The sequence below is a fragment of the Onychostoma macrolepis genome, chromosome 12 (genome assembly GCF_012432095.1).
Source record: "Onychostoma macrolepis isolate SWU-2019 chromosome 12, ASM1243209v1, whole genome shotgun sequence".
Classification (NCBI taxonomy): Eukaryota; Metazoa; Chordata; class Actinopteri; order Cypriniformes; family Cyprinidae; genus Onychostoma; species Onychostoma macrolepis.
In genome coordinates, this window is record NC_081166.1 from 26,301,889 (window position 1) to 26,325,222 (window position 23,334).

Genomic DNA, 23,334 nt, shown 5'->3' on the forward strand with positions numbered 1-23,334 from the left:
AGAACAGTCTGGGCTGTCTTACATCAACAATAGTGAGGTTATATCTGGAGAATCACCTGTGAAGGGCTCCAGAAATTATGAAGAACAGCCAGGACTGTCTCACCTCAACAATAGTGAGGTTATATCTGGAGAATCACCTGTGAAGGGCTCCAGAAATTATGAAGAACAGCCAGGACTGTCTCACTTCAACAATAGTGAGGTCAGACCTGGACGATCACCAATGAAAGGGTGCATCATAGATGAAGAACAGCCTGGAACATCTCGCCCAGTTAAGCTGGATCAGGGTGTTAAAAGAAAAAGAAAGAATTATGGCAGGACAGTGAGCAGTGAATGGAAAAAGATCAAATTAGACCCTGATTTTCACCCTCCAGCACCACATGGAGACGCATCCAGTTCAGACCCAAGTGCAGGCGGTCAGACTGAGAAACAGGGCGGTAAAAGAAAAAGAAAGACTGACAGAAGCAGCAGATCAGAGCACCAATTTGAAACTTTAATTGATTCACTCAGCTCTGAGTTTTCCCGCATGTACATTAGTACCCCTCTATTAGCATGTGTGAAGACACAAAGCCTTCTAAAATGAGATGGATAAGACTATCATAATGTAAAGGCTTTTTACAGTGTGTATATATATATATATATATATATATATATATATATATATATGAGAGAAATTGTATTTCAGTGCACAAACAATAAATTAATTAATTAATTAAATGGTATCAACTGCTTGATGGATGAATATATCATGTCTCAGAGCAGACAAGACAAAAAATGGCAAGACAAAATAAACAAAATGAAAACAATTAAAATGATATCTCAAGGATTGTAGTATTGCTGAATAGTCAAGTGTACAAATAAAATGCTGTAAACTTGTCTTCATTGTGTGAATTAAATATTTTTATTAAAGCATTGAGTGATTTTCCCCTTTTCTTTGTTTGACTTTAATGACAGACAGCAGCAGGTTTATAAGGCTGCTGTCAGTTCACAGGGGACCTATTATGCAACATTCACTTTTACACATTTTTTGAACATTATTGTGTGTCCGAGGTGTGTATACACAGCCACTCTATTATGGTAAAAATTATTATTTTCTCCATAAATCATAAACAGTTGCTGTGTCCCAATTCACATACTATCCATCCTAAAAAGTTTTTAAAATTAGAATTAGTGTGTCCCAAATCATAGCATTATTTGAGTAACGAGTATCCAAAATGTTTCTGGATGGTTTACTATTTCCAGCGGAAATTTAGAAGTGCAGATCTAACATTGCTCACAACCCAATGCGTAGATTGTTAATATCAAAACGTCAAGAAATAAAAAATTTTGTCAATCAACTTTTTGCACTGAAGTATGAAGTTCACAAAGTCTCATGCAAATCAAAAGGTACTTCACATTGTGGCTGAATTACACAAAGTAAATACTGTTGTTAAAAGTTGTGCATTTGCAACAAATAAACGTAATATTATTACTAACTGCACTTGTTAATGCAAAAGAGCAGCAATGTAAATGTCTTTATGATTATAAAAAACGAATTCCCCACCTTCCCCACCCAGCGCTACCAAATCAGGTACCGGTGCCACGTTTTGGCAAATTGGTGACCTATTCGTACATTTTCATATGATCTCCTTACTTACTCCCCAGTGATAGTTATATTTAAAGGTGGACCTTCATGCTTGCTTTTTGTCTAGAAATTGTAAATTTATGATTAATTAACATGAAAACGCCACCTTGTAAAATAGATACAGTACGTTTTCCAGTGAGATCGTGCTGATTTCGTCACAAAACACAAGTTTGGGATAAAACCTGCTTCTAGCAAAATTTCTCTGTCGATTGATTTTCTGTGTTGACTTTTATTTTAAAAACTGATCCTAATTCAAATTTCAATTCCCATGAAGTAAAATGGAGCAAATTTTTAAGTTCTGAGTTTAGATTACAGTTAATCGTGTAAATCGTGTTTTTGGTTTATTTACCAAAGCATCTTAAAAAATAATTGTATTACACTATGTATATTTCATCTCTCACCGAGCAGATGAGCTGAAATGGGTCCTTTAAGGTTGATTCGTTCTGGTCCATATTTCTTGTACAGTGCCCTGCGCACATAGGCATGAACGTTGAGGTAGAGCGGTTCTAGATCTTTCCACAAGGCCTCCAGATCCTCTTCAAAGGTGGGGGTCTCATACAGAGAACGCCAGAATGCCCCATTATCCGTGTGACCTGATATTAGATAAACAATCAACATTAGAGCTTCATTAAAAGCTCTCAGGAACTATTCTTAATGTGAGTCAGTGTTTATTGCCACTTGGAATAAGTTTGTAAAATGTGGCCTGAAAATTAAATTCACAGAAAGAAATTAAATATTTTTCTCCGGCTGTCCCGTGTTGCAAGAGATACTCATACAAAAAGTGCTTTATTTTCAGGCACTTACCATTGCTCTTTGCAGCTAAGTTGGCAAGCTCCACATATCTCTTGTAGCTGTTGCGGAGCTCTCTGCCCGAGGCATTACGCCAACCCTGCCAGGCGAACAGCAGCTCATCGTAATCCCTGGACTCGGCCATGATCTTATTCAGATCTGGAAAACAAAACACAAACACATCAAAAACAGCATAAGGGGGTTATAGTAATCAATTTGGCAGGCTGTGATATGAAAAACAGACTCTGTAAGCACTTTCATTGTTCACTGTTCCACTACGAACAGTTTGCGGTTAGCATAACTAACAAAAGGCAGAAAAGGCCACATTGAGTTTTTGCACAGCGTATGCATAACTTTTAAAACATCAAAAAAAAAAAAATCTTAAAAATCTTGTCTAAACGTGTTCAAAATTTTGAAAGCCTTTTTTGATCAAAAATAAAACAGTATTGCAAAATATTATTCCACTTTAAAGGAACTGTAAACATTTTAAAGTATAATTTATTCCTGTTATGCAAAGATGAAATGTAAGCACCTTTTACTCTAGTCTTTTCCTCTTTTTAAAGTTGGTGAAAACACTGTTGTGGGCTATTTGGAAACACAAAAACTATATTTCTCCCATTCACAACTAGAGAACCCAGAAATGTGAAAAAGTTCAATATGCTAATTTGCTGCTCAATTTTCTATTATTATCGGTGTTGAAAGCAGTTGTGCTGCTTAATATATATTTTGTGTAAACTATGATACTTTTTTTTTTTTTTTTTGGTTAATAAAAAGTAAAAAAAAAAACAGCATTTATTTGAAATATATATATTTTGTAACATTCTTTATTGTCACTTTTGATCAATTTAATGCATTCTTGTTAAATAATAATAATAATAATAAAACTTCACCCAAACTTGAACAGTATATAAAAATGAATAAAATTGAACTCACCTGGATCTAGAGGCAGACAAGTTGATGGATCCTTGCAGACTGTGGCTACACTGTACAGGGTCTCCATGGATGCTAGCAAATTATTGTACTATGGACATGAAAAATATATGAGAAGTCATAATGTAGTCTGTCAAAAAGTCCAAGTTCAGCTCTAACAAAAACAACTGTAACCTGTTGTAAGTTACCACAGTCAGCATGTAAGATGTTAGTCAAAAATGACTCTTTTTGATCTTTCAGTATGTAAAATCTGTCTGTCTGTCTGTCATCTGTCTGTTTGTCTTACCTCTATAAGATCATCTTCAGAAAGTGCAGCTCTCTCAAGGTCACTCAGTTTGGTCAGGATTCTCTTCACCGACTCGTCCTGGAAGTCGCTGGTGTCGAACTTGCGGGCCTCTAGTCCATAGTTCTTTGTGTGGTTGGCCATCTCCAAGTTTTTTTGCAGCTAAAGCCAAAAATTGCAGCATGAGACTCTGAGAATGAGTGGCGTTGTAGAATAGAGAGCAGGCCGGGCCTCACCATGATCTGCTTGTTGGCTTCAGTGATGTCAGTGTTGTAGGTCCAGGAGGCCTCAGTGTAAGCGTTCCAGACCTCCTCCGCTGTGCTGTTGTATTCCTCTAAGAACTGCTTGGCCAGCATCTCATCTGTTATTTTACCTGAGGCATTCAAAAAACACTGAGAAGGCGTTGTAGGCCTAATATATAAGGTAGCAGCATTTTAAAATATCAAAAACAGAATCGTAAAAAATAAATCAAGGCCGATAAAGACAAAATCATGTCTAACTTTCACTTCAAAGAGGAAAAAATAAAATCGTCCCTATGGAAAAACCATGCGCAACCTACACTTTGGTGTAGTTTAAAAAAAAGAGGAGTACTTATTAAGTTGTGAGTACTTATTAAATGCAAGAGTACTTAAAGATGAAAGTTTAAGAGATTTATTGTCAAAATACGTTCCCTTAAACTAGCTTATTGTTCATTTACTACTATAATGGGTTTATCTCCCTCAAGGAAATTAATATTTGGTTATAGAAGTGCATGTTTGCAAAGGTTGCTTGAAAATATGCTTTATTTTTGTAATTCAGCTATGTGACACTAAGGAAATCAAACAATATATTAAGTGCAAACTAAATGTGATGTTGTTGGACGCTTAATTGCATGTTCATTTCAATTAATTTAAATGTATTATAGTTTGAATTTACATGAAATGCAGTTAGTTTAACTTAAGAGATTATATTATCCAACACAACAAAATGTTAAAAATATTATTGAAACATAACGACTTAAAATGTACTTTTAGTTCATATTAATTCATTAATATACTTATAATTTTACATTATTACAAAGTACACTTTTTAAGAACTTTAGTCATGAAAGTACACTCAGTTACACTTAAGTGGCATTTTATTTTGTTAATTTCACATTATAAGTACATTTAAAAATATATATACTTTTAAGGTTTCAAGTACCATATATTCAGTACAATTAAGCACACTTCTTTTTCAAAAGCTTAAAAAAAAGCATGGATTTGGCAACTCTGCAGCTAAGAGACACAACATTTCCACCGGGTGCATTTATGTGCAGGTCAGGGGGCATGATTAAATGTGTTATTTGTAACGTGTTATGTTATTTTCTTTATATAATTAACTCAATTATGAAGCTAAACTGGCTGTCCTAATAAAAAATAGTTTGCACACGTTCTTACCGATGTCTTCAGGGTAGCCTTCTGGTACTGGTGGCACCCAATTAAAATCAGGCCAGCCCAGCGTCTCTCCCGTTTTCGCGTTCTGTTCCTGCAGCCAGGTAGTAACTGGCTCAAAATAGCTCATCAGGGGGTTGGCGTCCATTTTGTCAGTGCCCAGGGCCTCTTGTAGCACTTCTGTCCAAGGCTTTGAAGAGCCAGCCTTCAAGACTTTCCTTCCAAACAGAATAAAGTAGCACTTAATCTCAGTGTACAGACTTTCCGTTGATCATGATTATACAGTGGTTTCATTCAAACCCCCAGCAGTCGCTCTTTAAACTCAATACATACTCTAAAACAGCTCCAGCCTCTTTTGATCTGTAGATATCGCATTTGTGCAGAGGTCCGGTATGTCCAGCCGCCTGACATAATTTCTGATGGAACTGGAACTGCAGAATGAAGCTCACAAAGTATCTACGAGAGGTTAAATGAGAAAAAATAGTTATCTTCTCTGTGTACATCATAAGTTTTGATTATTGATTGCTAATTTAGCACGGGCAGCACATGGTGATAAGCCCACCTGATGTACGGTGTGTTTCCAGGAATGTGATATTTCGCTCCAGCATCAAAATGCTCCTCTGTACGTCTGGTTGGTGGACAGATGCCTTGGTATTTTGTCCTAATAAAAGGAAATATATTCATATTCAATTCAAGAAAGTACTGTTGATTTACATTTAAATGCAAATACCTTATCTTAGTTGACTGATAGCATGAAAAAAACCCTCACCAAAATGCAAGAGATTTAATTTGTATTTACACTACTTTTCAAAGGTTTGGGGTTGGTAAGAATTTAAAAAAAAAAAATTTCTCATTGTCAGCAAGGCTATATTAATTTCATCAAAAATACAGTAAGAAATCATTATAATATGCTGATTTACAGCTCAAAACATTTATTATTATCACAGTTTAATATTGTTATGGAATACATGATCTCTCTCTATACTGTACATATATATATATATATATATATATATATACACACACATATATATATATATATATATATATATATATATATATATATATATATATATGAAGAGTTCAGATGCAAAAGCCTCTAAATGCCGCCTGAAATTTTCTTCTAAAATGACCATTTTTATCAGGCTCCTATATTTATGTTGTTATTTTACTTTAACTGCACAGAAAAGGACCTATACATTGCCATTAGAGTAAAATTACTGAACCTAAACATAGCAGCCTGATAAAAATGCTCATTTTAGATGAAAATTTCAGATGGCACTTAGAGGCTTTTGCATCTGAACTCTTCATATATATATATATATATATATATATATATATATATATATATTCCAGGAATCATTAAGTAATAAAGTTCAATAAAACAGCATTAGTTTAAAACAGATATCTTTTGTGACACTATAAATGTCACTTTTGGTCAATTTAATATTTCCTTACTGAATAAAAGTATTAATTTCTTAAAATAAATTCATAAATAAAAATTTTACTGACCCCAAACTTTGTAATGGTAGGGGTTGTTATGGAAGCCAGTTTCTGCCACTGAATAAAAAATTTAAAAGGTAATTGCGACTTTTTATCTCGCAATTCTGACTTTTTTTTTTTTCTCAGAATTGTGGGATACTCGTGGGATAAAACTGGACTTTAACTTGAGTTTATATCACGCAATTCTGAGAAAAAAAGTCAGAATTGCGAGTTTTAATCTCGCAATTGTTACTTTATAAATCATAATTCTGACTTTATAACTCGCAACTGTGAGTTTATATCACACAATTCTGAGAAAAAAACTCAGAATTGTGAGATAAAAAGTCACAGTAACCTTTTTTTCATTTTTTATTCAGTGGTGGAAGCGGGCTTCCATAGATTGTAGAGTAAGCAGAATTTTTTTTTTTTAAATTATAAAAAATAAATAAAATCGATAGGTTACCTATCAATAAAAAAGGTAGGTTACCTAAGCATAACTATCACAACCTGTTTAATATTAAACAGATAAGCCACCATTTGTGAAAAAGAAGTGCACCTAATTTAATTAAATGTGTGCTTGTAGTGTACTTCAAGTATATAAAAATATACAAGTATATAAAGTAGAGGACAGGCATGCTATAATGGCACAAACGATCGACTGCTGACCCACATCATGAGACCCTGTTTTGTTTTATTTTTTACCTGAGGTACCACCATTCTGCATTGTAACGTTCAGGCGGTGTTTGTCCACTAAACACACCCCAGCGCCACTGATCAATAAGGTATCCAAAAGGAAGGAAGGCGATCTTTTCCAAAGCCATCTTTAATAGGTAGTTGATGTCACTCTCTGTAGAATTTCAAATACGTCGTCATAATGTTATTATTTTGGGTTTACACGATGAGTATCATTCTGAACGTCTTTGACCTACCAGCATCATCGGTCAGTTGGTCCAGGAGACCGATGGTGTGGAGATGCTTGGGTGTGGACACAGACAGAGACAGCACATCCCCTATGGCCTCATGGAAGCCAGGATTGGCTCCGCTCCTGAAGCTGACAGGCTGCTCTTTGTACTGGAGGTAATATTCCACATGGCCCATCTCGTGATGCACGGTGAAAAGCTGCTCCATAGTCACAGTGGTGCACTGTTTGATTCTGTCAAGGATCACACATTTTGCTATATTACTTCAGAATATCTTTGATGGTGATTTGTGTAATTCCCTGCCAATCCCTTCCTATATTACATTATAAATTGAAACAAAGCATTATAGTTTGAAATTATTCTGTTTATTTGATGATCCTGATCAATCTGACACTATGAAAGCTCATTTCCGCCACAGAATTAAAATAATAAATAAAATAAATAGTAATAATAATAGAATAAATCGTCACTGTGACTTTATCACACAATTCTATTTTTTGTAGAATTTTATACACGTCAGAATTGTGAATTTACCTCCTGAAAAAAAAAACATACAAATTGCGAGATGTAAGCTCAGAATTGCAAGACGTAAACTCGAACAATTGATAACTTGAGAAAACAGAATTGCAAGATGTAAATTTACAATGACGAATTTGTAACAATTGCAAGATAAAAACTTGCAATTCTAAGTTTAAAAATTCTAAATTATCAGATGAAAGTTGCAAAGTCACTTTTATAAGGCATTGACTATTGATGGAATGAGTTTGGGAAAATCAATATTCTATGTTTTTGCAGGACCAAACTAAATTATAATGTTTGTTTGAGCGGCTGTACTATGCTGGACATAACAACACTGCCTCAAACAACTGAGAGAGTGAGTTTGGGATTGGAGTACTTTTTAAACAATAGCAGATTAGAGGGACTGTTTGAAACTTGTTAGGAAAACATTTTTATTAAAAAAAAATATATATAGCACACTTTGCACACTCTCACTAGTTTAATTCATCCATTAACAAAAGTGTATGTAGATGCATCTGTGTAGAATTATTTATTTTTATTCTTAAAGTGATGAAAATTTCAAAACAAAGTGTAATTCCCACCATATTTCAGATAATGTACTGTTTAATAATACCATGGTGAAAATTTTCACATTTTTGAAATAACTCTTGATAAAGCTAAATTATAAATTTTACAACAATGCCTCATTAGGTAACATTAGATAATCCTAGCATTATCTAAACTAACATGAAATAACAATGAGCAATACATTTGTTACAGTATTTATTAATCTTAAATAAAAAAAGAACAAGGATTGCTACTGTGCAACAATATGAGCTATATTAACGTTTGATTATTAGATTAGAGATGAATACGATTAACATACCTGAAGTCTTTGCGATTGTAGAAGTCCCAGGCAGAGGCATGGCAGACCACATCCCTTCCGTCAGTGGGTTTCTCCAGCATGGCCTTGTCCCAAAACTCAGGAGGCATTTCGAGCAAACCCAGAGAGGCGAAGAACTCCTCAGCCACCCGGAACATGTGAGTAGCATTATAACCCTATTGGTGCAAATCACTTTATCAGTCTCTGGAGTGCTCAGGATATTATTCACTCATCAAGATATAGTTCTGTTCACTTACTTTAGCAAGCATGGTGTTTGTCACATCTACATTGGGCTTGTCAGGAAAAGGGATCATCATGTTGTAAATGTTGTTCCACGTTTGTGACCACATATTGCCTGAAACAGAAACCAAACACAATGAGAAAATGAAAAGGTGGTAACAGTTTACTTGAAGCCTGTATGTATAATACATGAAATTGCATTATTATATTACAAAGTCAGATTTGTGTGATTTAACTTGCAATTTTGCTTATATCTCCAATGATGTACTGTCTAATATCATGGTGAGAATTTATACCATTTTAACATTATTGGTAAAAATAAGGCTAAATGATAACACTTTACAATGAGGTCTAATTACTTAATATTAGTTCATTCTTTATCTTTTCATAAACAATTGTCACCGAAGTTAAAATGCATTATATTACCTGTATATTCCTTGTTACATCTGAAATTGGTTGTTTGCTGTGTTTCAATGCATTATATAGATACAGATTTTATAATTTAATTTAGGATAGTTTTATTATGTTTTATAACAGTTATTTATGAGATCATCCCATGCATTATTAGGTGCATTACACAGCATAATTAATGCATTAATAATCATTTTATAATGCATTATATATATTTATACCATGGTCTGTCTGAATACTGGATTCTGATTGGCTGGCAGGTGTTGATTAAATTTGTTTAACTGTACAGGTAGTTCCAGGTCAGTTTAATCACGTTCTATATTAATGCACTTCCTATAAACATTGGTAACCATAGTAACATACAGTTACAGTTGAATAGTAATACAGACGAAAATAACCATTTTTATCGTTCCGGTCAAATATTGCAGCACAAATATTATTAACATCTTTAATATGTGAATGCTGGCAAATGACCATGGCATAAATGGGATAATCAACGGCTAGCTGTGCATTAAACGATTTGAATGCACTTCGCGGAGGCTGCGCATCGGGTGGTTCTTCGCCTCCACGTTGTGCATTCAAATTGTTTAATGCACAGCTAGCTTTTGATTATCCCTTACACAGGCTTCAAGTAAAGTGTTACCAATGTGACAAATTACTTATGCCTCTCTATTGTAAGTTGCTTTGGACAAAAGTGTCTGCTGAATGCACAATTGTACAGTAAATGTAAGCAGTCTGAATCTATTTTCCTGTCTAAGTGGGCAATTTTTGGCCAGAATATATTGAAATGAGGACCAGATTTTATGCTTTATGTCAAAATCTGGCTTTGTAAAACTAGTTGTGTAATATCAGTAATAATAAACCATCTTCAGTCATTCGCAAATCTGTGTTTTTCGCAATCTAACGACTTACCCAAGAGGTGGGCGGGGATGGGACCCTTGAGGTTGATGTATTTAGGACCATAGTAGTTGTAGAGCTTTCGGCGAACAAAAGCATGCAGGTTTTGGTAGAGAGGCTCAAGCTGTTTAAACAGATTCTCTAGGTCTTGCTCAAAGGTCGGAGAGTCGTACCAGGATTGCCAGTAATTGCCTGTATCGTCAAAGCCTGGGGAGAACAGATAAGAAGAACGGGGCGTCAAATCTTTCTTTCTTTATATTTCTCCCCTCTCCAAGAATTACTCACTCACCGTCCATCCGAGATGCATTGTTGCTGAGCTCCACAAACTCAGGGTAGAGGGATCTGAGTGGGACCCCTGAGGCGTTGTGCCAGCCTTCCCAGGCATACAGAAGCCTCTTATAGCTTCTTGAGGTAGCCATGATTTCTGTGAGCTCTAAAAACACATAAATAACAAATGCAAACAAACTCATTTACATCTTGGGTGGCCTGAAAGGGAGCACATTTTCATTTCTAAGTGAACTATTACTAATACTAACTCTGCAGTAAAACAACTTCTAGTTCAAGATTTAGGTTTTGCTGAGTCTTGCAAATGAGCCCCAGATGAAGAAAGGGCGTTTGTTTACAACTGTGTTCCGGATTTTTGTGGTCCATAGAAGCTAAATCAGTGCAGTTTCTCAGGAAGAGCCTTGAACGGAAGTACAGGACACAATACTGTACATGTTGATTTTAGCTTTGGATCATATGACTGGATCTATGAAGTGGAGGACAGGAACTGTAGGCAAGAGTTAATGGACATCAGATAGAATTTAGAGTTGTGTATTCATACAGAGTCAGATTTACTGCTGTTTGTTTGTGGCTTTTTTGGTGTAGATGTATTTGGCGATGGGAAAAGCACACATCCGCTGCAGATATAAGCAAGTGCACATGTATGAAACACTGTGAGAACAAACATGCGATTTCATCCAAATAAGCATTTGGATTTTGAATGTTATAGAGATCAATGATATTATTAGCAAATACGAAACTGTTGTGACACGGTATGTAATGTAATGCACTCTTCAGATAAAAGCAACCTTTTAAGATTAGCTAAAAACTGCAAGTGCAATGTTCTGTTCTTTTTCGGGGAAAAAAACATAAACCTAACAGTGCTAATGTAAACAAATATTTAGTAAAATTAATTGTTGAGAATAAGGCAAATGAGGTCAAGTGGTGGGGATTTTACAAGAATTCTTTCAGCAGGTTACAAACTTAGGTCACACTTTATTTTAAGGTCCAGTTCTCACTATAAACAAAGACTTGTGCCTCAATAAACGCAATAAAATTGCCTCAATTTCCTGCTGCTTAATAATAAAGTAGTTGTTAAGTTTAGGTATGGGCTTGGACTAAGGGATCTAAAATATTGGCATGCATAATAAGGCATTGATATGTGCTTTATAAGTACTAATAAACAGCCAATATGCTAGTAATAGGCATGCTAGTTAATAGTGGGAATTGGTCCTTAAATATAAAGTGTTACCCAAAGTTATACCTGTAGGTGTGACAAGTTTTTATGAGTGAATCTTCAAGTTATTGAAGATGCAGTCACATTAGCGACACTTTTGCTAATTTCGCAGACAAAAAAGGTTCATTGTCGGTTCTCGATAGTCTAGTGATGTATGAAGCACTCTCAAACCCAGAAGCTTTCTGTTGGTCAACGCTGCAAATTCATTTGACCAATCTGAACCTGTTGCGAAATCTGCGTCGGGAAATCTTTCGTGTGAAATTCCAGATTGCTTGGATTCTCATTGTAATTACTGCATTTTGCTTGCAAAAAATTGGCCGAACTATTGTAAATGTGACCTCAGCAAAACAAGGAGCAAAACAAATGGCTTTTTTCAGTGAGTCATTGAATCCTTCACTACTGTATGTTTCTCAGATATTTTGTTGGCTGAACAATTAGTTACTAAGTATTAACTTCTTTTTTTATTGTTAACTGTTGTGTAAAAGCAATATCATACTCGCAATCAGGCAGTTGTCCTGAATATAGCATAAAAAGCAACTTTAGGTACAAATAAACATATTTTAAAGCTGCAAAATTGCCCTTTGCAGAATGTAAAAAATGTAAAAAATGTTTGAATGTTCTTTATTTTAAATATAATCTGTCTGCAAAGGTGTTATCACTAATTTTTCATTCTCAGTTGTGATTAGTGTTCTTAGCTTGATCCACGTGCATAGATTTTAAAGCATCGAGCTTATCTGAAACACAAGCCCTTGTACTTCCTTGTGCGTATGCATGTGTATTTTCACCTTCATTTTGACCTTTACTGACACACATCAACAAAGTGTTGGGAGCGTTTCTCACCAGGCTCCAAAGACCAGCATTCCTCTGAAGGGGGACACACCTTTGCTTTTGAGTAGATGCTGTCCATCTGGCTCAGAATGGTATTGTACTAAGAAAACAAAGAGAGCGATCAACACACATCTTGATGCGTCGTCAAGAGCTCTTCTTCCTCAGCCCAAGTGGTCAACTCACCCGCTCTCTCTCTGCGGTTGGGAGATTGGCGGGTCCCAGAACTTTGATCTTACTGATGATTTTCTTCAGGTCTGGATTAGTGAAGCTCTCCATGACCGAATCACTGAAGGTAGCCTTTGCTTTTTGACCCCATGCCTCTGTGAAAGCCTGCTCCTCCAAAGATGCAGCAACCTGAAGGAATCAATGAGGAGAGTCTGATTATTCTATGCAAAATGGCCCAAATCATTATTAGTGAGACAAACTGTCATTAAATCTTAAAAAATTTAAATAAAATAAATATCCATAGCATGGATTTTTCTCATCTGAAGTAAATTAAAGCAGTTTTCATGTTTTAAGGAAATTTAATTAAATGAAAACTGATCATATTTATTTGTTATATAGCATATAAACTGTATTTCTTCATTAATTTGAATTATATTAATGCAAAACTTCAATTCTGATACCAATGCTAACTTGCAGATGTTGATGTTGCTCTGATTGGTTCAGTTCAGTAAAAGATTGTAAGACTGATTCAAACTCATCTTTTGAACTATTGATTGAATTGGTCATTAAGAGTCATTTGTTCAGGAATCAGACTACACTATTTGCACTGTATATTTTTGATCCACTAAAAAGAACCGCTTCATAAGAGTCATGCGTTTAAGAATCAGACTAGTTATGCTGCATATTTTGGTTTCACTAAAAAGAGCCAGCTCATAAGAGTCATTTGTTTGTGAATCATAATTCACAGCATGCATTGTATATTTTTGATTCACTTAAAAGAACTGACCCACAAGAGCCATTTGTTTGGAAATCAAAAAGGTTTTTTTATTTTTATTTTTTAGTCTTGGCATGTAGTCCTAGCAGTTATTACAAGTGCTCTGACTTAACATGATGCTTTGACGTTTGAGTATTTTTATATAGTTGTGCAATGTCACCGTATCTCTTTCTCTTCCCATGATTTTCAGTCCTCTTTTTTCATTCTCTGTTAATAATCTGATTTCTGGCTCTTGCTCAAGTGTAGAACTCTCTAAGAGTTTCTTTCATTCTTGTTATGTTTTCAATAAGACCTTGAATTGCTTTTGTAGCAACAAGGGATGAAATGAGGTGACTGAGTTCACACCATCCATCAGTTTTTTTCTTTGGATCCTGACAGGAAATAATTTCTTTTGGGGAACACAAATAGCACCTGAAACATTCCAGACTGAGATATAAGGCACCTGCTAGCTCACAAAACATTAGTGTGCCTGTGGAGACCCTTTTAGCCATTAAATTTCAGTCAGTTAGACATCATTGAGCTGAGAATGTGGCTATATTGTCAGGGACAATGATTTCTTCCACACTCTGTGTATTTGAAAGACTTGGGTCATGTGCTGGGTGAGGGATGTGGGGAAATAGAGGTGAAATTGGATGTATGTCATTTGTGATGGGATATTTCAAAGCTTCACCAAAGATTTACATGTTACTCACGCACCCTCATGTTGTACAATTTCTTCCTTCTGCAGAACGCAAAAGAAGATTTTGAGGAACGTTGGAAACCAAACAGTTTTGGTGACCATTGACCTCCATTGTACAGCCAAAACATTGTTCAAAATATACTGTATATTTTTTGTTACACAAAATAAAGAAGGTCATAATGTTTTAGAATGATGAGGGTGAGTAAATGTTGACAGAATTCACTTCTTTTTTTTTTTTTTTTTTGTGAATCATCCCTTTTAAAAAAAAATTCTGAAGTGGAGATTAGTCTATTCAACCAATGTCTCATGCATGCATGGCTTTTATGGTGCTTCATCGCCAAATAAATCATATATGACTACCAAGTTGTGGACGTGATTTTGCGTCCAAATGAGAAACAATTAATTATTTGAATTGTTCTTGTGAACTTGCCTGAAAAACAAGCATTCTGGACCAATTCACGTACAACTGATTCTTTGAATGAATCTGATGAATCCTTCACTAAATGAAGTCACGAACCTGCCAGAGCTGTTAAAGGGATCGTTCACACAAAAATGAAAATTACTCGCCCTCATGCCGTTTCTGTGCCTTGACCATGGTAGGACCCTTGCGGTCTATGGAGGGTCAGAAAGCTCACGGATTTCATCAAAAATATCTTAATTTGTGTTCTGAAGGTCTTACGGGTTTGAAACGACATGAGGTTGAGTAATTAATGACAGAATTTTCATTTCTGGGTGAACTATCCCTTTAATGAATCAAGATCTGATTCATTTGCGGAACTGAGTTATCATTACTTTTAGGTCACGTGTACACTGCAGATAAATTCAGTTGTCAGTTCACCTTTTACTCCTTAATCGCATTCTGTACACACTTAATTCACTAAAATACGGGAGTGAAAACCGCATTCGACAACCGTATTTACTCCCGAAAAATACAGGTAGTGACGACCGCATTTACCGAAATTCTACGCAGTGTGTGCGGAACCGAACTGAACAACTAGTTGTTAATGACGTATTTGAACACGCATCAGAAATGCAAATCTTCGTCTGTATGTGAGATAATAACAGCGATAGAAGTCTTAACCTTAGCACATTTTGACACAGGACTAGTTGCGCTCATGAGCCCTGTGGTAGTGTCAGTGTTGCCAGATCTTCTTAGAAAACAACAAACAAGCACAAAAAACACTAAAAAACCCAAATGCCAAAAAATTATATATTTCCTATCCGCAACAGACCACTTTATTAACTCCATAAATCTTTATGAGCTAAGACCAAACAACATGCCTAAAAGCGCTTGTAAATATGAGGACATGGCAACACAGCAAGACAGCACTCTCTAAAGCAGCCTCCCAAACATAAACAAAGCGCAGCACGTCTATCAGCGGTAGTTTAGTTAAAATCGACGGACAAAAAGAGTATTTAGCCAAAAAAAAATGGCGGATACCAAATGACTAAATTCTTATTCACCAAAATGTTGCAATGGTTACAAATGTGGGAGTGACTGCTGGAACGATAATTTACGGGACTCACTCCAGCATTTAAATGCAGTTGTCACTCCTGAAACTTGTAGTGTGTACGTTTACTTCAGGATGTTAAACTTTTTTTAAGCAAGATTTTTACAGACTAATTGTTCAAAAACAAGATTCTCCAGGACACACATTAGAAATGACACGCAACACTAAAATAGTGCAATAAACTTGAACTAAACAACATAAAATGCAACATCCTATGATGAGCATAAATGCTCACAAAAACAAACTATACATAACTATTTAAATATTATATTATTTTGGTGTAAATTAAAGGTGGTTTATACTCCAAATACTTCCAAAAAAGGTATAAAAAATAAAAAAGATTTTTAAGAATAAAATAAAACAATTATTTAAAAAATTATAGCAGTACATTTATATGTATGTTTTTTTTAAATTATTTTTAATTTTATTTTATCACATATGTTAAAGCAACAGCAGGTTTAAGATAGCATTTTTACATTATTTTCCGTTAAAATTCCTTACATTTCTAGTGTACATTCTTCCTAAAGGTTTATTGTATCCTGGACTTGGGTGCGTCACTCTTTCTTGACGTTTTACCCGTTCCTGCTGTGGAGGTTTGACCCCAGCATCCCTTCTCTGTTATGATAACCACAGGGTGCGATGACCCTGTCACAGCGGTTGCGCTCATTAGTTCATGAGGTGATGCTTTTGTTGACCCGAGTGGAGATGAGCTTCCATCACTGATTAACAAGCTGGTGACACGTGCATTTATCTCTATTATCTCTCATCCTTCACTTGCATGTTCACACTCGGTTTTCCTCAGAGACAAAGACGGCTAGCTTCTTGTTTTTTCACCTCTTCTTCCAAGGTCCCATTTGTTCTGTCATGTTTATGCAAGAATGTGATGATAAGTCCGAACGTAGTACAAGGTTCATGGCTTGACATTAAACAGCAACCTCATAACGACTTGTGACTGACACCATAAAAAACGTGATGAGCTCAGTCTGGTGTGCTTTGGCTTGGCTCTGAAACATCCCTGCAGACCTCCCTAAACACTTCCCCCTCTCTAATCGGCAGATGTTTGATGGGTATGGAATGTGAGTTTTCCAAGCAGATTGTACTTGTTTTCCACCTCATTGTGTCTTTGAAGGATCTAAATTGTTTTTAAAGGGATCTTTTCTGAGAGCTTTATTTTTAGAGGCTAATTAAAAGACCTCTTGACTGATTCCAGCCTCTTTTGCTGTTTGATCTGATGCACTGACTGGCCTCACTCAAAGCAGAAATGAAATTATGGGCTACACATGGCCACTCTGCCACAGAAATTGAGCGGAGATAAAGAGTGTTTCTAATGTATGGGAGTGGCATGGCACGGCAGTAAATCGGATTGTGGAATTCTAGGGAAGACTCTAGGGACGCATTTACATAAACATTTTAGATTTTTTTTTACAGACATCTGGCACAGATCAGATTTTTGGCATCTGATTTAGGCCAATTTCAAATGTGTTTCTACTGCTGCACTCTCTAAATAATAATTCAGTGTCTTTGCAAGTGTCACAATAATAAGTAACATAATAAAATCTCTGAATATCACTTAAATTGGAAACCCAGCAGTTAATTTAGTCTAACCTGTTTTCTAATTTTATGTATAGAAATTAGTATGTGACTAATGAATGATATGTTTTGTTAAAGTTCAATCAAAATATTTGAGAATGGAGAAGACAAAGAACTACAATCAATACCCATTCCATATTAATATTCTTAATTTGTATTTTTTTTATATTTTTAATTTTTTTATTATTCTTTTTTTGGACTGTATGTGCTTAAAGTGTGTGAAATATAATCTTCTCAGTACCACTGCGCTCAACAAGAAAGCCCAGTTTCACTTTATTTTGATGGTCCCTTTAACACATTCTATTGACTATAAATAATGTTGCACCTACATTTCTACTAACTCTCATTAGAGTGTTAGTAGTGTATTAGTTGACTGGTAGGGTTAGGGTTAGATTAAGTTGACACGTTCTTGTAAAGTTACTTATAGTCAGTAGAATATCTGTTGGGAGATCAACACAATAAGGAGTTAGTAGATATGAAGCAAACAGTGTACTAATACTCTTATGAGAGTTTGTTGACATGTAGTTGCAACATTACTTAGTGTCAACAGAATGTTCAAAAGGGACCATCAAAATAAAGTGTTACCGAAAGCCCAAGCTACGTAACAGGCAACGTGTTTTGCGCCAGTTGTGCCAGTGGCGTAGTGGATGGGCATGTAGGGCACACGCTGTGAAAGGCCCCACGATAACCTCCCCTTGCTGGGTTGCGTCGAAGATGATGATCTTGTGTCGACGATAGCCAGAGATATCGTCAAAAACATTGATATTGGCAGTATTAAGAGTATTTGGCATTTCCAATGAATATAGACCTGTTACATTCTTATTTTATTTTGCCTATTATTATTATGAAGTTACTTTTATTATTAATTTAAGATTACAATTAATTTGCACTGCAATAATTACCACATAACTGCCATGCTGCATAGAAGGTTAAAAGATTAGGCTATTTATTCCTAGATTAAAATGTTTTAAAAAGGTCTTTTAAAACATGTCTATTATACAATGAATTATAGGCATATAATTAAAATATTAACACTGCAGTCATCAATAAAAATCAGTGAAATAGCCTAAAAAGTTTTATTTCAAGCACCGACTTTCAAAAACAACCTGCTTAACATGAAATGCGTTTGTTCTCATTTTGTTTTTAACTATGTACTGGCCACAAGAGAAATTTTGAGGGAATAAATTAAAACAGTTAGCTATATACAGTTATCAGCATATGTTCAAGTAGATTCGTCTCTCTGTCATTAAGTTACTCCGTCATTGCGTTTTTACTTTCACTTTTTGAATTGACTGAGATTAAGACGTTCACTGGCATAAATCTTGCGCAAAGTTTGCAGGTTGCTTGTGTGATATCCATTGGCTTGCCTTTTATTTCCAACATTGTGACGTATCCAATTACCCCACCCCCCATATCGAAAACGTACCGAACCGTGATACCACTGTGTTATAACGAACCGAACTGTGAATTTTGTGAACCATTACACCCCTATTTTTGAAACATAAAATATTACAGGTGCACCTCAGGAAACATAAATGCAATAAACATAAATTAAATTCAAGTTGCTTCGGATAAAAGTGCCTGCCAGATGAGAGAGAGAAAAAATACAGTTCTATAATGTTCTATAACTCTCCATGTCAGTTTATGCCGTACATTTTGAGAATTATCTACAGAAAAGCTCATTTTAAAACATTACGAAACGATTTGATCATAATAATGTAATGCAGCAATTTTGACTCGTTGATGCATTTTATTTTCTTCAAACTAAGTCATTATTTGCATGGGTGCCATCATGTTTACATGACGTCATGCATCGCATCATGGTTCATTTGGGGTCGTGGCTTTCCACACAAGTTTTTAATTTACGAAATCCAAGTTTTCCAAGCTGCATAGAAGTTGGAAATTTCAACTTTCTCATCTAATTTGATTTGCAGACACTTCTCGCCTGTTTTATTCTAAATTGCTGCAGTCATCAACAGTGCCTGAAAGGCACATCAGCATATGCTGCATTAGCATAACCTCCATCAACCATCTGTTGAATGCACACCACCAACATGCCTACGGTCATGATGACTGCGAAACCAAAAATACCTGCTCCAGCAACCATGACGCCGGTCTCTGTGGAATGAGTGCGACGGGTGTGTTGCTTTCATACAGTGCTGCTTTATCTTCATACGAAGTCAGGGTGAGTCCCGCTCACAGCAACAACCTGGCCTCGCGCCCGCCGCCTCCAATAGAGATGCCCAAAACAGAGGCTCTTTGATCACCTCGTTTGATGTGTCTGAAATAATAGACATCACACCAGGCATCGCTCGGGTTCTGCCCAGCTCTCTATCAACTCTTTTCACAGCTTTTTGTGTTGAGGTTTGGTTCAGATGTTGAGCAGCGAGTTTGAGCTGTTAGCGGTGCCAGCACCCATTTGAAAAGCTGTGAGTGAGTGTTGAGACAGCTGTGAAACCGTGTTGAGACAGCTGTCTGAAGGAGGCGAGCGTGTGTGTGTGTGACCACCTCGCCTCTGCATTCATCACACTGGCATCCGGTCAAACTTTTGTTCACAGTCTATATCAACTTCTGTTTTTCTGCGTTGAACTGAATTGAAGTCCTTTATCATTTAAACACAAATTGGATGGAGAAACAGATTCAGTAAGCAGTTTTTTTTTAACCATGCTGAGATGTTATAAGCTTGTCTTTCTACCAGTATCTAATAGGGATGAATAACATTTGATACTATATACAGTATGTTATTGGCTGATATTTTGGTAACTTTTCCCAGTAGTTATTTTAAGTAAGTTAATGCATTAAAGATATAGTTCACCCAAAAAGGAACATCTGTCATTTACTCACCTACAAGTTTTTCCAAACCATGGTATGCAATTAAATAAATAAATATGGAAGTCAATGGCGACCTTCAACTGTTGGTTACTCGCATTCTTCAAAATATCTTCTTTTGTGTTCAACAGAAGAAAAATTCATACAGGTTCTGAACAACATGAGGGGAGTTAATGATGACAAAATGTTTGATTTTGTGTGAACTATCCCATTAACTATCAGTGATGAATACAATTATTACTGTATTTGTTTTTATTTGTGTTGATGTTGTAACAACTGTTCATTGTTAGTTCATGTTCTCAGGTCCATTAAATAATATTAAAGTACTTTTTATATTAATAATGTATTGCTTTTAATAATTAGTAAATGTTGAACTCAACATTAACTAATATTAATAAATGCTTCAGAAGTATTTTTCATTGTTAGTTCATTTTAACAAATCTAGTTAACTAATGTTAAAAAATGGAAACTTTAGACCTTTTTTATTAAATTTATTGGTGTTGTCAGTTTATTTTTAATTTAGACAACATAGTGTTTTATAATTTATTTAGAATTGAGTTTTTTTTTTTTTAATCACCCATAACATTGTCCATTAAATAATTATTGGCTTATCAATATTGGAAATTGGAAATATGATCTGATTGCATAACTTGCGTCTGATTGCGTTTGATTGGGACTTTTGCACTATGAAATGCACAGCACTTGACATTCCATAGGAAAGAAAGTCCCAAATGGGATTTCAACATCTCAATGGTTTCTCCTTGACAGCATTGATATTGACCTGTCCATATTGAATTTAAGTCCCATCTCGATGCCCACTCCTAAAGCCCTTCCTCTTCCACCGGTTCTGTCTGGCTTGTTAGACTCCCCGGTTCTGTCTGGGAACCTAGACCTTCCTTCTCAGCTAAGCCTGTCCAGCTAGTGAGGTTGCTCCTTGGTGTTGCCGTTGTCCTCCATTCCCTAGGCTCCACCATTGTCCTCTGTCCCACCGGCTTCACCTCAGTCCTCCGAGCCTGTGACGTTGCTCTGGTACTTGGCTTCATTGGTCTCCACCAGCAGCTCTGCCTCAGGTTTCCGATTTCATGGCTCTGCCTTGGTCATCCACTCCACCGGTTCCACCATGGGCTTCTCTTTTGCTGGCTCCTCCATGGGGGTCTCCAGCTCTGACCACGTTTCACCACATGGACCAAGTTTCGTCATCACCTTTCCCTTCCACTTCTTCCTTACTGGTGTTACACATCTGACTACGCCATGTCTGGTTTGGTTTGGTTTAGTTCTTGTTTTCTTAGTTTCTATACAGTATGTCTGTCTTTGGTTGTTTTTGTGGTTTGTGATTAGTTACACTTGTGTCTCGTTTAGTTCCTACTTATTCCAATGTGTGAATAAATAGCACAGTTTGTTCACTGAGTTGTCAGTCGTCTTTGTGTACAAGACTGTGTGCATTTACCTTTAGGATTACTAGGAATTCTTTGATTACCTTCTTTTGTTTTTTTAACAAATACCTGCTGCATTTAGATCCTTTACTCAACTTTACCCAACTTCTCATAAGCTGTGAAAGAGCACGGAAATTATGACACATGTATATATTCTTGTAATGATTAGTCATGTCCTTTTAACACAAGTGAATGTTACTCAATAATCTCACAATTCTTGCTCACTCGATTTAGTGAAACTTTCCAGGAGTCCTCAAACTGTCTACTATTAATAATCGTAATACCCACAATAAAACCCAGTGGAAGATATGTAATGTAATGTAATGTAAGAATGTAATTGTGATGTTTTGTCTTAAGCTGTTTTATTACAGGCTGTCCAAATGGCTGATTTATCAGTCCTATATGCAAAAAAGGCTTTATAGCAGAACCACGCTGCCTGAATTCAACCGCTCCACATACAAGTCAATCATGGATCGTGTTACATCAAGTTTTGTGCAGTTGTAGCTTGTCAGACTACAAGCAGTGTTAATGGGTGTCTGTAAAACCGTTCGTTTACAGTACCTGCAGCTGCGCATTGTGATCTGTCAGGTTGGTGTTGTAGTTCCAGCTGGCCTCTGTGCTGAAGTAGAAGACCTCCTCGGCGGTTGAGTTGTAGTCTCTCACGAAGCTATCAGCCCCTGCCTCTGTCATATGATAATCCTCCGGGATCCACTCGGGTTTCAGAGCCGCGCTCGTGCTGACGAGAGTCAGCAGCACCACTGCCCGGTACATAATGGACCACAGCTGCGACGTGAGGAATGGGAAGAGTGCAGGAATGAAAGTTCCCAGAGGAGCCGTCTTGACACTCTTACTGCTGGATGCTCCTGTCCTGTGATTGTTTCCTATCTGTGTCCTTCCTTCCCCCTTTCCCCTGATAATCAGGCACAGAGCAACCACAGTCGGCTCTTTTAAGTGCCAGTTTAACCCAACCCACCCTCTCTCTTGAAAGATACACACAGTTGCTCTCTTTCGCTCTCTCTCTATCTGTCCCTCCTACTTTCCCCTTCCTCCTCTCTACCAGGATCTCCCTCTACCTTTAAGTCTCTCTCAACTTCTTCTGGACACCTGGATTTTATAAAAAGATAAATCATTTCTTAATATCTCAGTCGTTTCTCTGAGACAGCAGTGAGATTCTCAGACCTTGCATGCGTTTCAGGAAACATCTTAACAGTGTCTCCAACTGTTAAGGTATCCAAGACATTAAATCAGAAGTCTGGATATAACATCAAAGATTTATAATCTTCTTAGAACAAATGATCATTCATTTTATAGCTCTTCTGACAACATTTGTGTCTGTTTTTTTAAAGAGAAAATATGGTACTTCTGTCATCATTTACTTACTATTGTGTCGTTCCAAACCTGTATGCCATTATTTCGTCTTTGGAACATAAATGAAAATATTTTGAAGATTTTAATTTAAAAAATGTCCCTTGGTCCATATAACAGATTTGGAATGACATCATAGAGAGTAAAGGATGATAATTTTTTCTTTTCTTTTTTTTTTTGAGGGGTTTAGTTTCATTTCTACTAAAAATGAACTGTCATTTTAGTAGAAATTACAGTATAGGAAATTATGATCCGCACTGACGAGAACAATCTTCTTTTTTCGTTTTATTTA

General features: G+C 36.1%; 1 protein-coding gene across 1 annotated transcript in view; it reads right to left on the bottom strand.

Annotated features, from left to right (window-relative positions):
• The window catches only part of ace (angiotensin I converting enzyme (peptidyl-dipeptidase A) 1), a 35,270-nt gene extending 12,643 nt beyond the window's left edge, over positions 1–22,627 (bottom strand). Inside the window, exons 1-17 of the mRNA XM_058792937.1 lie at positions 22,239–22,627; positions 12,879–13,049; positions 12,708–12,795; positions 10,656–10,799; positions 10,382–10,573; positions 9,076–9,173; positions 8,822–8,994; positions 7,447–7,670; positions 7,220–7,364; positions 5,598–5,696; positions 5,369–5,491; positions 5,042–5,253; positions 3,860–3,996; positions 3,627–3,785; positions 3,344–3,431; positions 2,426–2,569; positions 2,023–2,214 (exon numbers count right to left, since the gene is read on the bottom strand). Of these exons, the coding sequence (XP_058648920.1) occupies positions 2,023–2,214; positions 2,426–2,569; positions 3,344–3,431; positions 3,627–3,785; positions 3,860–3,996; positions 5,042–5,253; positions 5,369–5,491; positions 5,598–5,696; positions 7,220–7,364; positions 7,447–7,670; positions 8,822–8,994; positions 9,076–9,173; positions 10,382–10,573; positions 10,656–10,799; positions 12,708–12,795; positions 12,879–13,049; positions 22,239–22,448 (2,599 nt within the window). The 5' untranslated portion in view covers positions 22,449–22,627. The remainder of the gene's footprint in view (positions 1–2,022; positions 2,215–2,425; positions 2,570–3,343; positions 3,432–3,626; positions 3,786–3,859; positions 3,997–5,041; positions 5,254–5,368; positions 5,492–5,597; positions 5,697–7,219; positions 7,365–7,446; positions 7,671–8,821; positions 8,995–9,075; positions 9,174–10,381; positions 10,574–10,655; positions 10,800–12,707; positions 12,796–12,878; positions 13,050–22,238) is intronic.
• Between the last annotated feature and the right edge of the window lie 707 nt (positions 22,628–23,334).